The following is a 16,172-nucleotide window of genomic DNA, read 5'->3' on the forward strand; positions in this document are numbered from 1 at the left end:
AAAATTTCTGGAAATAAACTAGACATTTGCCCCTAAAGCCTTAAGTCACGACGTTTCTCATCAGGATGATTAATCTTTACGAAAAGGCAGGAAAACAAGACAGAGCCGCCCACTTTGACATTTTCATTCTTCGAAAAAAAAAATCCCAATGTAGTTCATGAACTGGAACCATCGCTGTGAAAAGTATATAATCCATCAAGAGTACATGTTGATTGTAAGATTAACAAGATCATTATCTTTCTTATTCTTTGCAATGAGAAAACTGTAATGACATTAAAAAGTGGTTCTAGCAGTTTTACTTAGAAATCTGATAAACCTCTGCCCAGGAACCAACCAACATTTAATAACAAGGTTACCTCATTTTTCCCTTTTCTGCTTACTTGAAAAAAATATAAACAACAAAGTATAACATTAAAAAAAACCACTCCGTTAGTTTCTACAGGACTCATTTTTGCCTAACCTTTCTACGTGCAATGACTGGAGAGTGGGGGGGTGTGTAGCTCTCAGGTAACACGTCAAGCATCCTACAGCTTCTGTGAGCGGGATGTGAGAGCGCGCGCCGCGTGCCGCGGAAGTAAAGCAGAGCATCCTCGTGGTCACATGGAAAGGAAGGGAGGAAGGAGAGACCTGAACAGGCAGGAAGAGGTTTCTCTGCAGGCTCAGGGAGTTTCCTGTCGGCTGTGTCTAAAGGCTTTAACCCAAAAGGAGTCTAACCTGAGATCATTCTTAAAGATTTGGGTTTGTTCCCTTTCTCTCCTCGTTTTCTTCCCTCCCTTTGGAACACTTTAGGTGGGGAGTAAACCAGCTCTAATGCTGAGAGAGCTTTGCCCTAGAGAAAAGACAAGAGTATGAAAGGAAGGACTGAAGGCGAGTTGTGAGGAGGAAGGGAATCACTCACACCCAGCGGGCTGAGGGCGAAGGAGCAGGGCTGGGAGGGCAAGCAGAGGAACAAGACAGGAAAGCAAAAGAAAATGGTGCTGAGAAAACAGCTGGGAAACTAAGCTGGCAAAACGACAGATTTGTCCATTTAACATTAACTTGTTTACCTGTGTTATTTTTTCTATTCCCTGGAAGTTGTGCTTCTCAAAATGTTCTGCTATGTTTAGGAAGGTGTGGCGTTCTAGATAGCAGCAGTTACTTAGGACTATCAAAATTCGCTGTTCCTAAAAGCAAAACAAATTTTTATGAAATTACATTTATAGTAACAAACTGAGAATATAACAGACAATACCTATCACTTCTTAAGTTTAATTATAATCTCTTATTCTTTATCATCAATATTCAATGCTTTGCTTCTCTTTGCTGCTTCTTTCCCAATATTATAATATGAAGAGAAACATAATACAATCCTGCAGTTCTACTATTTGCTCATTATTACATAATATACTCAGAGTCAAACAATATTTCCTTTGACATTTAATGGCTGTATGGAAAAATAAATTGATAAAATCCATTTAACCAGGATTGGCTGTTCTTAGGAAAGGGTTCTACTTTATTGTTTATTCTTCTTAATACTTTGTGTACACCAAAGGCTACAGGAATGGATATTTTAAATAATTATATTAAAAATGTAGAAACTATCGGAAAATAGCTTATAAATTTTTCATAACTTGGAAGAGAATTATACTGCCCTATATTCCATACGATAAGCTCCTTCAAAAAACTTAGGCCTTTAAGAAACTTTTGTGTAGGTAGGAGAACACCAAGAATGGTCCCCCTCTAATGGGGAGGGGGTCACCAAGGCCAGGGGACTCCTCCCTCGGGGACGGTCAGTGTCAGCCAAGGAGAAGGGAAGAACTCCACCTACTTCTGCATTCTCCAGGGCTCTGTCCACTTAAAGTAATTTCTTACAAAAATTACCAGACCCAAATGCTGTTGAATACAGTGTCCTTTTCCAGTTCAGAAGAACTGTTTTTGTGAATAAAACTCCAGGAACGCCTTTGCCGCGGTGTCGCGGCTCACTGAGGCTCCCCGTCCTGTGCTCCCACGGCTGTGGGGGCATCGTCCCATTCTCTGGAACAACTGAGACTCGTCCAGGGCCCTGACTCAGATCCCTTGACTAAAGCTGTGGCAAAACCACTTTCCAGGGAAAGTCCTCACCCAGACTTTGCTTCCTCTTTGTGTGCATAGTCAGAACGACTTAACAGTAAAGGAACTCAGCATGACAACTGTGGAAACAAACAGGTTCCTGCTCTTTCAGGTACGTGCACCAAAGGTGAACAGCTATACTCCTGGAACTCTTGGAACTCAACTGCCAGGCGTATATAATATCTCCCAATAATTTCACCTAGCACTGTCGAATTTCTAAAAACTTTCTAGATTTCTTTATTTAAAATGTTCTATCTTTATTTCTGGCAGAGCACAGCCTATTCACTGCCTTTTTTGGTTATCAACAAATGTAAGTAAAAGGCTGAAGAATTATTAAGGGACCGTCAAACAAATGAAAGGTTGCTGATAGCCCTGAGTTAACCCATGGGCGGGAAGCGGAGTACAAAACAGGGTAAGCAGGGCTACATTACGTATAACACCCAATTTCCACAATTTGTGAATAAAGACACCAGAAAGCAAGCGGTGAACGAGCCCTGGAAACTTGCCTGGCGAGGCCGCGTTTCCCTCCGGCCGAGCCTGGCACCACCGTCACACACTCCCCGAAACCACATGGAGTAAAGTAAGCGAGACGCTGCAGCAGCCACTCCGAACGCGCTGCGTTCCTCAAAAATCTCAACGGGCGTCTCAGTTCCAAAATCAATCTTTAATTCCCTTTTCCTCCAAGAATCAAACCTCCTTATCTAGCAGACTTGAGCCTGGCACATCTTCTCTGCCCTGTGAATTAACTGTCTTTGCTTGATTCTTTCCCACTGTGCTACGCATGGTTCTTCAAAAATGGGAAAACTATTTGAGTGGCTTAAAATCTCAGTCAGTGCATTTGCTTCTCAAATCTAACCGATCAGATGCAATAAAAGTGGGGAGAACAACTGAACAACACAAACAAATTCTTAAACTTGGAAGACTAATCAAAAGCTTATTAACAACTTAGATGGTGATGTGTATTTGAAAACAACAACCCATCAAACATCACACCTGTGGACGAAGGAGAAAGTCTTAGGTATCGTTCCAGCCATTCCTCAGGGCATCTCTGTGACGCAGGCATCACCGTCACAATTTATCTGGAAAACACGGCCTGGATGCCCTGAGGTTACGCAGTTAGTGAGGAGCACCCATCACGCCAGCCTGTGTCTTCTGTCTGACCCCACATCTAGATCTTTCTTTCCATAACTGCCTCCCTTCTGGGTAATAGAACAAGACCTAAGGAGAGCTCAGTATCGGAGAGAAAGAGCCACATCGACCCAGATACCTTCCAGTGGGGAAAAGCAGGAACTGAGTCTGGTCACAAACAGCACTGCAGAGTAAGACGAAGCCCTGCGACTAGCAGCGCGTGTGCGGAGTGCTGGCGCCGCCGACAGAAGGTGCGATCTGAGTCCAGCACGGGGAGCCCAGCGCTGACTCCCGCGCTCCCCAACGAGGGGCGGGGGGCAGGCTGGAAGGACCACTCCCATCAACACGGCCTTCGCCACCGCCACTCGAGGGAGCACAAGCACCCTGCAGGGCAAGGCCTAAGGATTCAGGGTGTCTGCTAGGAGGAGGGAAGCCTCGGTGCACACAGCCAAGGTTCCCAGACACCAGAAAGGTATTCACATGGCAATCAGGCTTGTTCTGAAAGATGGAGGAAAAAAGCAGGTTGGCCAGAGAGCTCGCCAGGCCCCTCTCCATTCTGGGGCTCTCCTTGAGCCCTGGCTCCCCCTGCCCCCTTCTTTCTCCTTTCTCAACCAGGCCAAGGCCTCACTCCTGCTGCCAAGCCACAGGCCCCGCGGCTCACCCCCCACCACCTCAGCCGCACACTGCAAGCAACCTCGTCAGAGTGCTCTTCCCATCCGTCTCAGGGTGCATCTCTGGGCTTCTTCCCAGCACTCTGACGCGTCAAGGTTCTTTGCTTCTAGCTACCCCTTAAACAGTGACACCCAATGTTACTTCTGTATTATATACTTGGCCCTTCTCTCATCCAACCAGTACAGGGTCCCCCAGGCCCCCCACTTTCCTTCTACCTCCTAACTGAGCAGCAGAGTGCTCTGACCCCTCTGTGCTCTGACACGCTGCCTGTTTTCCCTGGCAGGCTTGCACCCAGGCCGGGCCTTGAACAATTCCAGGCACTGGTAAAGCTCTTTGGGCTGTTGCCTGAGAACAGCGAGAGAGCAACCATGTTGCTAAGCAGGTAGAAACCAGCCCTGCCCTGAGCCGAATTCCTTGCACCCTTACATAAACCCCATAACCTGATCCCCTTGTTGCTGACATACCCTGGTAGAACACCTCGTCTTGCTGTCTCTTGAGAGGACATACTGTGGCCTCTCCACATGTAAGTTCCCCTAATGCTGCGGACTGATCGCCTGGCGTTTGGCGGTTCTTTCTTTGGAATCCAGCTGACCCATCTGTTGGAACAACCTGGAGCAGTGCTCTACAGGAGTGCCCCTGCGGCCAGTTTTGGGGTGACTCCAGCTGCAAGTCTGGCTGGAAGAAACAACTAGTATTTTCCCTGGTATTTTCATCTACTCCCAGGCCTCATGTTGTTCATGTACCGCTGATTCACAAATCTACACCTAGATTTCTCTCCTGGGATCTCATCACCCATTAAAGATCTCGACCTGAACGTCATCCACTCAACAAATCTGGTCCCAAACTGAGTTTTTTTAATCTTTCTTTAGAATCTGTTTTCTTCCTGTATTCTTTGTCTCGGTAAATGCTATCACTCTCTACCTAGTCATCGAAGTAATTAAACCTAGAATATTTTTTTAATTACTTCTAAACTATACTTTTCCTAACATACCAAACTCCTTATTTAGGAATTCATGCCTAAAAACACAGTAACTATGGAAATGACATAGGGTAGAATTCAGGTATTTTTTTTTCCTTGAGACACACAAACACACACACACCCTTTCAGCTCATGACAAACCAGAGAGGGTTGTTTTCTTTAAGACAGCCTGAGTTTGAATTTCGATAACTGAATATATACATATGATAATTCACGTATGTGAATTCTCCCTAAATATGTACATATGTTGAAAATAATACATATAGGTATGTATATGTGTGTTTACATATGCATGTATGTGTTTATGTATACATACATATTTTTTATTTGAACCTGTGTTCAAATAAAATGCCATTAGGGCACGTATGGAAACAGAGCAGAGCAGAACTTCTCTGCCTGAAGAGGCCACATGTGAAGGTTTGGGCACCCTCGTTCTCCTTGGCCGCCCTGCCGGCTCTGGCGCAGGAGGGCACCGTGGGTGCCTGCTCAGCACTCAGGAACTGCACAGACGCGGTCTGTGGAACCATTCAAGTTGCAATTCCAAGTAAGAAGTTTTCAGTGTGAAATTCATATAAATTATATTTAGTAAAATTTTCACATACTATGACATAGCTCCACAGCATAGAGCAATGTGCTGTGCCAGCGGTCCCCAACCGTTTTGGCACCAGGGGCTGGTTTCACGGAAGACAGTTTTTCCACAGACTGGGGGGAGGGGGCGATGGGAGTGCTGGGGAGCAAAGCTCCGCTCGCCTGCCCACCACTCACCCCCTGCTGTGCGGCCGGCTCCCAACAGACCTCGGACTGGTGCCTCCGTGGCCTGGGGCGTGGGGACCGCAGTTCTACACTAACAATACATTCTACAGCAGTGATGCAGTAACATTCAAAGCGATTTACACCGATTATGAAATGTCATTAGTTTTAACATGTTTTACTTTCTATTTATAATCCTACTCACAGAGGTCAAGCTGAAGTCTTCATGGATACTTCTGAACAAATCAGGGGAAGACACGTCAATGGAAAGACTGAATACAGAAGTAAGCAAGCAAACAGTTACAATTAGAGCACTAAAATTTAAAAATGCAATGAACTGTTAAATATATATCAATTTCAATTTTAAATGTTTTGGTTAAAAATCATATAACCTTCTACAAGTTTTTTTATATTTAGCAATTAACAGCTCAAAAAGGCATCATGGGCTATATATTAACATGGGCCATATGAAATTTGCTTTTGGGTCCTCCTAAAGTCTTAGGGCTTTGATTTAATTAAACTTAAAAATAAATCACTAAGTGGAAAATGTCAAATAATTCTAATTATCCTAAGTATATACTTACATAATTAAAATGTTTCTGCCCATCAGAATATCCAGGGGGCTTTTTCAAGCTCATTTTCATAGTTAACCCCTTATAGGGTGAAGTGAGTTAGGAAATTAGTTGATAACTCACAAGTGATCAGAAATATAAAATGGGGGGGGGATCATAACCCCACAGACTAATTCACGGATAGAACAGAATCATAGCAAACACCTTCGCAGGACTTATTTTCTTTAAGCCTGACCAACTGATTTTAGAATTCATATGGAAGGCTAAAATGATGAAAATATAAAGTAACATTTCAAAATTGAGAGGTTAAAAAAAAATACCAAGCTGAAAAACAAAACATAAACTAGTGATAATTAAAACAGCACCAACTGATACAAAACGTGTTTGAACAAAAGATAAAGTTTAGAAATACACTGCACTATATATCAGAATTCAATGATACATGAAACAGAAATTTTAACAAAATAAGGAAAGACATTAATAATTAGCTATTAATTAATAATTATTAATATCAGGGATCTGAGAATACAAATTCCTGGTGAAATAGTGAGCTAAAAATATGAAATCAAAGAAAATCTAGAAGAATTAAAAACTTATTAGGTCTTTAGAGAGGTAATAGTTTTTCATACACTGAAAAGCAAAAACCAGTACCAATAAATAGACTAACATGGAAAAATTCTCATATTGTGAATTAAAGATTTCAGAGGCATTTATTTCAGTGTTACCTGTGTCAGCATAAATCACAGATGCACAGAAGTTGCGCATGCCAAGTATAGTTCAGAAATACTAGATTTAAAAAAAAATCACAGCATTTTACAATGCTGTCCAATAGAACATGGATGTCCACACGGATTTGTAAACATCAAGAGTTAAGATGTGTCCTCTAGAACAGCAGGTCCTCAACCTTTTTGGCACCAGGGACCGGTTTCACGGAAGACAGTTTTTCTGTGGTCCCGGGGTGTGGGGAGGATGCCTTTGGGACGAGTCAAGCACATCACATTTGTTGTGCAGTCAGCCCCTCTGCTAACGATGATCTGTGTTTGCAGCCGCTCCCCAGCGCCAGCATCACCGCCTCTGCTCCACCTCAGATCCTCAGGCACTGGATTCTCACCGGGAGCCGCAGCCTGGATCCGAGCGATGGGGAGCGGCTGTAGTACAGACGAAGCTTCACTCACCTCATCTCCTGCTGTGTGGCCCTCCTGGTTCCTAACAGGCCACTGATGGGTGATGGGTGCTGGTCTACAGTCTGGGGCTTGGGGGCCACAGATCTGAGAGCTCAAATAACTGAGCCTGACCCAGACTTACTTCTGCCAACATGCTTAGTCTCTAACGAGAATACTGGTGTGTTCCCCCAATGTTAGGATTGTAAAAATAATCAACTAGGGGTTATATATTTAAATTTTCTACTTTATTAATTACAAAATCTGTTCAACAATAAGCTAATCATGTGTTTAAGTTGCTTAATATGTCTTTAATAAGGCTGTGTTCAGAAGATAAAGAAATTATGGAAAGAATATAGATCAAATGTATAAAACTGACTTTAATGTGAACAATCTCTCTCCTACTGAAGTCTTCGGATATAAGACCAAATATAAAACTTGAGTCTATATTTTTAATTCTCCTACATGCACTAATGAGATTAATTTCATTTTCACTTACTGTGTAGTATCTATATCTGCATCCGGTTTGGTGCTCAATTGTTCCAGACAGTATATAAAAACCTAAGTCAAAAATAATAAGTTTCAGAACTCTCAGATGAATGAACTCTCAGATATTAATCTATTTGGACATAAAAGTAACTTTACATAAATTAAAGTATATATCCCATAAGTACTGTGGTGGGGGGGAGATATGTGTATAGGAATATATTTTATATATATCCTGTTAATGATAGAAATATATATCCCATCAATACATATTGTATAAATAACAGAAAATTAAAAGCACTAATGTTTTGATCAATTATTAAATTCTTGAATATATTTTAGGAAAAAGACCTTTTCCCACTCACTCAAATGTTCAACTTTGTTTATGTGCTTACAGAGCACTGGTCCCAATCAAAAAACTTTACACTCTAGATATAATGTAAATGATTATCATTTAATTTACTCTGTGCTCTAATAGAAATATATACAAAGTACCAAGAGAACACAAAAAAGGGGAGCGTAATATAAATGAAAAATTTGGGTATTGCTTAAATAAGTTGGAATTAATCCTACATTAAACTTTATTTTATTGCCCTATTTACCCTAAACTATTATGTATGCAGAAAAGATGAAATACATATTTGATATATGTTGTACACACATCATAGACAGAAGGGGGCTGGCTAGCACGACTCCTAGCTGTGGGCATCACTGCTTGCAATTATTACCTGCATAATACTGATGCTTAGTTGGCAAACCTCCTCCTGTGTTTTCGGTTGTTGAAAAACCTATGCAGAAGAATCCTCATTAAAAATTTTGCACTTTGTTAATAAAACAAAATTTTTTCTTTATGAAGTTAGATATAAACAGTTAAAATATGGAAAACTGCTCTAGGCATGGGTCTCCCTACTCTGAAAGGGGACATGAGTGAAGAGCTGGCCTAGAGGTGGTTTAGCAGCTGTGGTGGCTCTGGCTTGAGAAGACCATGAAGCACTGGGCTGAGGGACAATAACCAGGTCATTCTGCTCGCAAAGTGCTGTCACTGCGATCACGCTACCACATTTTAACTTTCAGCAGCTATCTCGGAACAGGCAGGCCTATGCAGTTAGACTACATGAAACAAGCAGGCAGCGAGGGAGAAGAGCTCTTGTGCTGCAAGGACTCAGAAACACGCGGCTGTGACTGCCAAGGGCTCCTCGGGAAGTTCGGAAGTGAAGGTGGGACAGAGCAGGAACTTACGCTGGCCTCTCCGGGCTTGCACTCGAGAATGCCCTGCAGGGACTGTAGGGAACGCACGATGCACTGTTCAAACTTACACGGCTGCAGGAAAAAATGTGTATCTTAACATTAAAACCATGCACTGGTTAGGTTATTAAGATACACTTAACAGAAGTGTGTATAGCCAAAAGCTCTAAATTTTCCAGATTTATGGAAAGGAACAGAGACATAAATATGAAAGTAATCTCCTAGTCGTTGAGTTTTCAGGTTTGGCATGTTTTGCACTTAATATTTAAAAATGGGTAAATCTTGAGACTCTAAAGTACAGCTACTGCAACCAGAACAGAAGTCAGGCATAACTGCAACTTTCTTCAAGACTCTATTCTTGTGAGAGGCAAATGACATAGTAAGTAGCAGATACAATGAGTATATATTTTAAATGCTATTTCCCAGGTATATTCAGGGATGAGCTCAAGTTCTTAGATCTTCCACATCTCTGGTACTGTTCAACAAAATTTAATGTTAATACTAATGATCGGAGGAGGTATGTCGCGCCATGAATTAATATTACTATATTAGAGACAGAAATGGACTCAGGAGTTTCGCAGGGCTCTGCCCTGGAGGAATACGTGAACGTGTTAGTTTGCATATCAAAAGCTGCTCCGCCTCAGGAGGGCATCTCAAAGGTCAGTAGCAGCTGCTTTCCAAGGTGACACTGTGGTCTCAACCCCGTGGTTTTCACCTGCTTTGAAGGACAAAGCAAGGTCTGCATGGAACCACAGGATGAGAGTCGATCAAGGAGCCTCCGCCCGAGAGAGAGATACCTGCGGCTAAAAACGATTAGCCCAAGGGACAGTTCCTGCTTGACTTCTGATCATCTGTCTCTATCTGCAATAACTAGATAAAGAAATATGGAGCCACTATATCTCTGTTTAACCCTTCTGTTAAGTGATAGCTTTCTCTTAGAACTTAGAAGTTTGTCCTTGAAAGCTTTTGTAACCGGAGTTAGTTAAGGGATCTATAGAAGCCTTCTGAAATACTTGTAACCTAAAACGAACTACCTGTTATTATGTATATCTGCTACCCCTGACAACCAACCTCTGTACCTATAAATACCCATGTAAAACTTCACTCATGGCCTTGTGATTGAAGGAGATGTCGCAAGGTCCCCTAAGTGCCCTGCTTTTTGCCTATTATCTTTATAAATCTATAAAGCTATACCTTCGTCTCTGTGTATTCTTTTATTTCTGTTATCTTCCATATTCTATTATTTTCTTATCCTTTGCGACGACCCCTACCTAAGGGACCCAATTTTTTGCTGGGAGTGTAGCTAACTCCCTGCAGAAGTACAAGATCTTTAAATCAGATAAGTCATTACAGTCATTTCTATATACTTTAAGTCAGAAAATGAAACTTGGAAATAAGTCCAACCAGTGGCATTTCAAGGTAAGTGTGAATGGATCCTGACATCCTAGCTCCTAAGAGTGTTTAAGATTTTACTTTGTGCCGGGAGGGAGCTACTCTAGGTGACAGAGACACAGGAGTGAGTAAGAGAGAGTTCTCATTATAGTATATTCTAGCCAGGAGACACTACCATTTAAGTCACTGTCAACAAAATGGTTAAAAAAGAAGTATAGAAATAAAATAATTGCATTTGTAAGCCATAATAGGCACCATGAATAACACATGCAAAACTCAGAGAACAACTGTGATGGAGGAGCATCTTCTCTGAATAGGATGGTCGAGGAAGCCCCCACCCTCCCCCAGCCGGTGAAGACACTGGAGCTGAGGGCAAAGCACAAGAGGGACGGGCCCTGAAGAGGACAGTGAAGGAGGGAGCAAGTCCTCGCAGAAGGACAGCATACATGGCCCAGGGTGGCTGCGGGGTGGAGGGACACAGGAAGAGCAGCACGCGAACCACTGAGCGCAAGCATGGTCTCGAGAAACGGGACAAGGGGTCTGGGTTTCATCCAACAGGCAGTGAGCTGTGGAGGCTCAATGCTCAACCTCCCAGATCTATGCAAAAGTCTGGAGTGAGAACCTCTCCTTAATACACACATCAACTTTTAAGAGGTTTAGGAAAAAACTGAACAGAAGAAAGGAAGTGACACCTGTGTAAATACTAAAAAAAAGACCTGTATTTTCTTACCTAAGGGAACCCAGACTTAATGAAAGTTAAAATAAAATTGATAAAATGGTAATAAAATTACTCAGCCTTAGTGTAATTTTATTACTGCACTTTGAAACCACCAGGGGGCACCATGAAGAATACTTAAAAATGGAAGTACAGAAAAAATAATAAAAAGTAAGGAATGTCGGATGAAATACCAATGGCATAGAAAGCATTTAAAGAGTCAGAACATATGTTAGATGACTGACCTCATTCATCTGACCTACCTGCCTTGGAAAGAAAATTTAATATGTTAAAATAATAATAATAATTATGATACTGAGAATTAAATCCAACATTCAACTGTGGGCAGCTCAATGTCAATGTTCATGTGTGGTTATTTATATTTCTTGTATTAAAATTTGAACTAGACTTTCTTATTAATTTTATTTTTATATCTATATTAATATAAGTGGATAGAGACTACTAGAAGGCTCAGTGTGTCTCAGTTATACAGGGAGTAAGTTACAGTCTAAACATTTTCAGAAAAAAGAAATAGTACTATCTCTGCGTATCGTCAGTGAATCATCCAACTTAGCTAACTGTAAGAGGCAATCACACATCATTCCAGTTCTTCTGAAAGAAGAAAATTCTCAGAATTATCCAAATTGAAAAAAGGCAGAAACTATTTTCAACATGAGAAGAAAACAGGATGCTTTCAATGAGCTGTTTCAGGGCACTGAAGCGAAGTTCTAATTAGAGATAATACTTCAGCTGAAGAAGACAGTCATAATGAGGGAAAGCTTATGTTCATTTCTTTAATGTGATAAGTCACATTTTCCTTTCCCAGCTACAGGGAAAGAAAAAGTACTCTCATCTCAAACAAATGGGATTGGTACTGTGGAAATATTAAGAAAATATAAATTAGAAGTATGTGATAAACTTTGATAAAATTTGTCATTGTTCAAAGTCTAAGAATTTCACGCACACGTTAGATCAAAACACTAACACTCAAAGCCGGACTCTAGACTTGTGCTCTAAGCGTTGATCCGCCTTTTCTCTTAAGAGAGATCCGTGCCGAATAACTAAAAACTTTACTCAGTGTTACCAGTCTATCATGTTAGCATATTTCTTCGCTGACACTTGACTAGAAACCGTCTAGATGAGCTACTTCCTGCGGGTCATTCATTCACAAGGTGTACTGAGGGTCAGCGCTTTCGTCCCTGCGCGTAGTTCCGTGGCTTGTCATGTGTGAGATCAAACATGAAATTAGTTATTTTTTGGTTACAATTGAACTTTAAAAATAAACTACGAACCAGTTTCTGTAGTAACCACTTCAGAGCATCTTCACAGGGGCTGGTCTACGATGACCACACGGCCAGCCCAAGGCGCGGCTGCCCCGGGGAGGCACACGTGGGCTGCCACAAATGCAGAGGCACCAGCCCGGAGAAGGACCTACAGCCATCACCTGTGTTATGGCTCAGAGCCAGGTACTGAATGTATGAAGTTTGGCAAAAGAAAACATAGAACCTTGACAATTTTCTCAAATTGAGCATATAATTTTTTTCCCTTTGCACAAGACTGATTTGAGCATGTGTCGTGAACCAGGCATCAAGGTGACTCAGTGGTTAATCCACCTGCACCCACGTATCTGGGCAAGTTACTCAGCAGGTGATCGTCCAGTGGTCCCTTCTGGCCTGTCCTTGAGGCTTGCTGTAACGACCAGGACAGGGTCATAGGACAGTGCTTTGAAAATAGTGAGGGCTAATGTAAGCTTAAGGTATTATTATCAGAGTGGCCCCAGCTATTGTATGTTATTAATTAAACAAATAAAAATCCTTTATGTTTGGCTAAAGCTTTGCGGTTTACAAAGCGCTCTAATCCACAGTATCTTATTTAATCCTAACTCAACACTGTGAAGCATTGTCCTGCTCCTTCTTTACAAATGAAGACACTAGGGTCACACAAGTTACATGACTTCTTCAGGACTGGACGGAGGACTAAACCAGGTTTTGATTCTAAACTGAGTGCAATGCGTTTTCCCTCTGTGCCAGTGCTGTTCAACAGAAATGTAATGTGAGCCACAGACATAAGCCACATTTCAGATTTTCTAGTAATCACATTAAAAAAACTAAAAAGAAAGAAAACTAATTCTAACATAATTTATTTAATGTAACATACCCAAATATTATTATTTCAACATGTGAACAATATACAAAGCTGAGATGTTTTACATTCTGTCTTTTTGTGAGTCTCGTGTGGCTTCATACTGGGTGGTGCAGGTCTGCCTTGCTCTAAAGATTGAGGGTGAGAGAGAGTTAGCTACAGACTAGTTTGTACTTACATATGATAATTGTGACAGACAGAATAAACCCAGTCAATTAAAATATTCCTATAAAAACAAATCCTTAAAATAGAATTATAATTTATTAAAATGATAAATGTCCCTAATTCATTTCAAGCATGCTTTAACTTGAAAAAAACTGTCAGTAAACATTGCTTTTCTAAACCACATTGTTACATAAAGTATGCTACAACTGTATATATTTACATTAACTTAAGATAGGATCTTAAAATTTGGAGGAATGGCCAGGCATGGTGGCTCACGCCTGTAATCCTAGCACTCTGGGAGGCCGAGGCGGGTGGATTGTTTGAGCTCAGGAGTTCGAGACCAGCCTGAGCAAGAGCGAGACCCTGTCTCTACTAAAAATAGAAAGAAATTATCTAGACAACTAAAAAAAAATCTATAGAAAAAATGAGCCGGGCACGGTGGCCCATGCCTGTAGTCCCAGCTACTCGGGAGGCTGAGGCAGGAGGATCGCTTGAGCCCAGGAGTTTGAGGTTGCTGTGAGCTAGGCTGACGCCACGGCACTCTAGCCAGGGCAACAGAGCGAGACTCTGTCTCAAAAAAAAAAAAATTTGGAGGAATGGAATGAGTCCACAAATCTCCAACCCTCAAGGGACGCCCGCTGATGAAAAGTACAGTCTGTCCTTCACACCCACAGGTCCACATCCATGGATTCGACCAGAGGCGGAACCAGCTGGAAGTGGAAGATGCAGAACGCCAACCTTAAGGGCCTTGAACATCTTCAGATTTTGGTATCATGAGGGGGTCCTGGAACCAACCCTCACCCGCCATGGACACTGGGGGACAACTGCACAGAAATCCAAGGAGACGAAATACCATCCAGCATCACTGCTTCTCAACAGGCTGACTCATCACTGGTTTGTAAATCTGGGCAAGTCAAGACCATTTGATTCTACTTTCCTTATCTAAGGCAGAAACTGCTGGATGCCTCTCCAGGATTTATTTTCTCCTTATTTCTTACTAAAGACAGACAGAAATTGTTGGGAATAGCCAGGTACTCTGCTAAAAAACTCCATTTTCCCAGCCTTTGTTGCTGCCAGGGACGGGCGTGTGACTGAACTATGGCCAAGCAGGTGTGAGAACAGATGCCGCTGTGGCTCCTGGGAGAAGGCTGGGCTCTCTGCGGACAGCAGTGAGACCACGAGTGACCACGAGGTCCTCCCGAGTAGCAGCCACCGTGAAGCGTCACAGGGAAGGAGCCCTGGGCAATGACCGCATGACTGGGCTGCTAGGTTAATGTAGGAGAAACAGAAGACCCTACTCTGTCTTGTTTAAGCCACTGGGATGTTCCAGCAGCTGACTGGCAAAGCAGGATCCATGAGATGAGTGTAAAAACACGATAAATCAGGAAAACTATTTCCAAAGGTATGTGAAACTGAAAGTCCCATCTGAAAAGATGATGATTCTAGAATGAACAGATTATAGTTGCCTGCCCGACCTGTGAATGCATCTGGAGAGGTCTGTGGTTGTTGTTTTCATTTGTTTGGTTGGTCGGTTTTGGCTTAACAGCCAGCAATAGCGTTTTTTCTGTCCTGCTTTTCCAAAAAATTCAAGCTGCAATTAAGCGTATTCTACTTTTTTTAAAAGTAACAAAAACAAAAATAGTAAGTTATACAATATGAAGAAAGGTCACTCCAAACAAAGCCCACTCTTTTCATTGATTTCTTAATATTTGTAGTTTAGTGTTAAGGAAAAATGACTCAGACAAGGAAAGCTTTAAGAAGCTTATTATTTCTATTTACAGAAACTATTTAGAGTGGCAATGTAAAGAGCTTACGTTCCTTATCAATATAATAAGCCATTTACTTTGAATATACATTAATGACTAATAATTAAAAAGAATGTATACTCACTAGAGAAGTCAGTCCTTCATTATTAACAATCCAGTCTTCCTTTTCAGCTAATCTCTTTATCTCTACATGGAAAACGAGTGCACAAGTACTATTCATTATAATTATCTCACCGATCTTTATAGAGATAAAAATCTATACGTGTTATGGTTTTTCATTGTTTTATATAGGCTTGTAAAAACTTGCTGAAAGCAGGGAAAAGAATATAATCATGATAGACTTGAGATTTTAAATATGTATTGTCCACTGGATTTTTTCCAATAAAATATTACTGCAAATAAAATTTTTCACTGTGTAGCCTGATTTGGAGGATTCTAGGCTAGGTTTAATGACAACTTGAGGCAATGATTTATTACGTATTCAGTATTCTTGATAATACTAGATATGTACAAAATAAGCCATATAATATGTTTTTCCTAAAATTTCCGATGAATGAATTTGGATTCTGTCTGAATCCTACACGTTCTTGACGACAGCAGCATGGCTCTGACCTGGCTAAAGGAATGCCACCTGCCCAAACCTTCAGTGCTGGGGGCTCAGGCTCCCAGTGGGAAGGAGGCGATGAATTAAGAGGAGAATGTTCGGTTTCTCACCTGGATTCCATTCCTCTCCCTTTCCATGTACACAGTGTATTTGCCATCAATTCTGTGACCTTCCTACCTGAAAACCCTGATGGCAGACAGCAATGGCTTGCACCATTTGTAACAATGTTTTTCATTGTTTGGAAAATATTTAATATCCCAAAGGCTGCTTTGAAAGAAAACCTTCATTGCTTTTTATGATTTTATGTA

The 16,172-nt window shown here is 41.5% G+C and overlaps 1 protein-coding gene across 3 annotated transcripts in view; it reads right to left on the bottom strand.

Annotated features, from left to right (window-relative positions):
• Positions 1–16,172, bottom strand: part of EXOC2 (exocyst complex component 2) — a 156,617-nt gene that overhangs the window by 67,012 nt on the left and 73,433 nt on the right. For all 3 annotated transcript variants that reach the window (XM_012660126.1, XM_012660125.1, XM_012660124.1), the window contains 6 exons: positions 15,385–15,446; positions 9,075–9,155; positions 8,564–8,623; positions 7,849–7,910; positions 5,823–5,889; positions 1,047–1,163 (listed from right to left, as the gene is read on the bottom strand). In XM_012660126.1, coding sequence (XP_012515580.1) covers positions 1,047–1,163; positions 5,823–5,889; positions 7,849–7,910; positions 8,564–8,623; positions 9,075–9,155; positions 15,385–15,446 — 449 coding nt within the window. The remainder of the gene's footprint in view (positions 1–1,046; positions 1,164–5,822; positions 5,890–7,848; positions 7,911–8,563; positions 8,624–9,074; positions 9,156–15,384; positions 15,447–16,172) is intronic.

Source organism: Propithecus coquereli, unplaced genomic scaffold (genome assembly GCF_000956105.1).
Source record: "Propithecus coquereli isolate 6110/MARCELLA unplaced genomic scaffold, Pcoq_1.0 Scaffold657, whole genome shotgun sequence".
Lineage (NCBI taxonomy): Eukaryota > Metazoa > Chordata > Mammalia > Primates > Indriidae > Propithecus > Propithecus coquereli.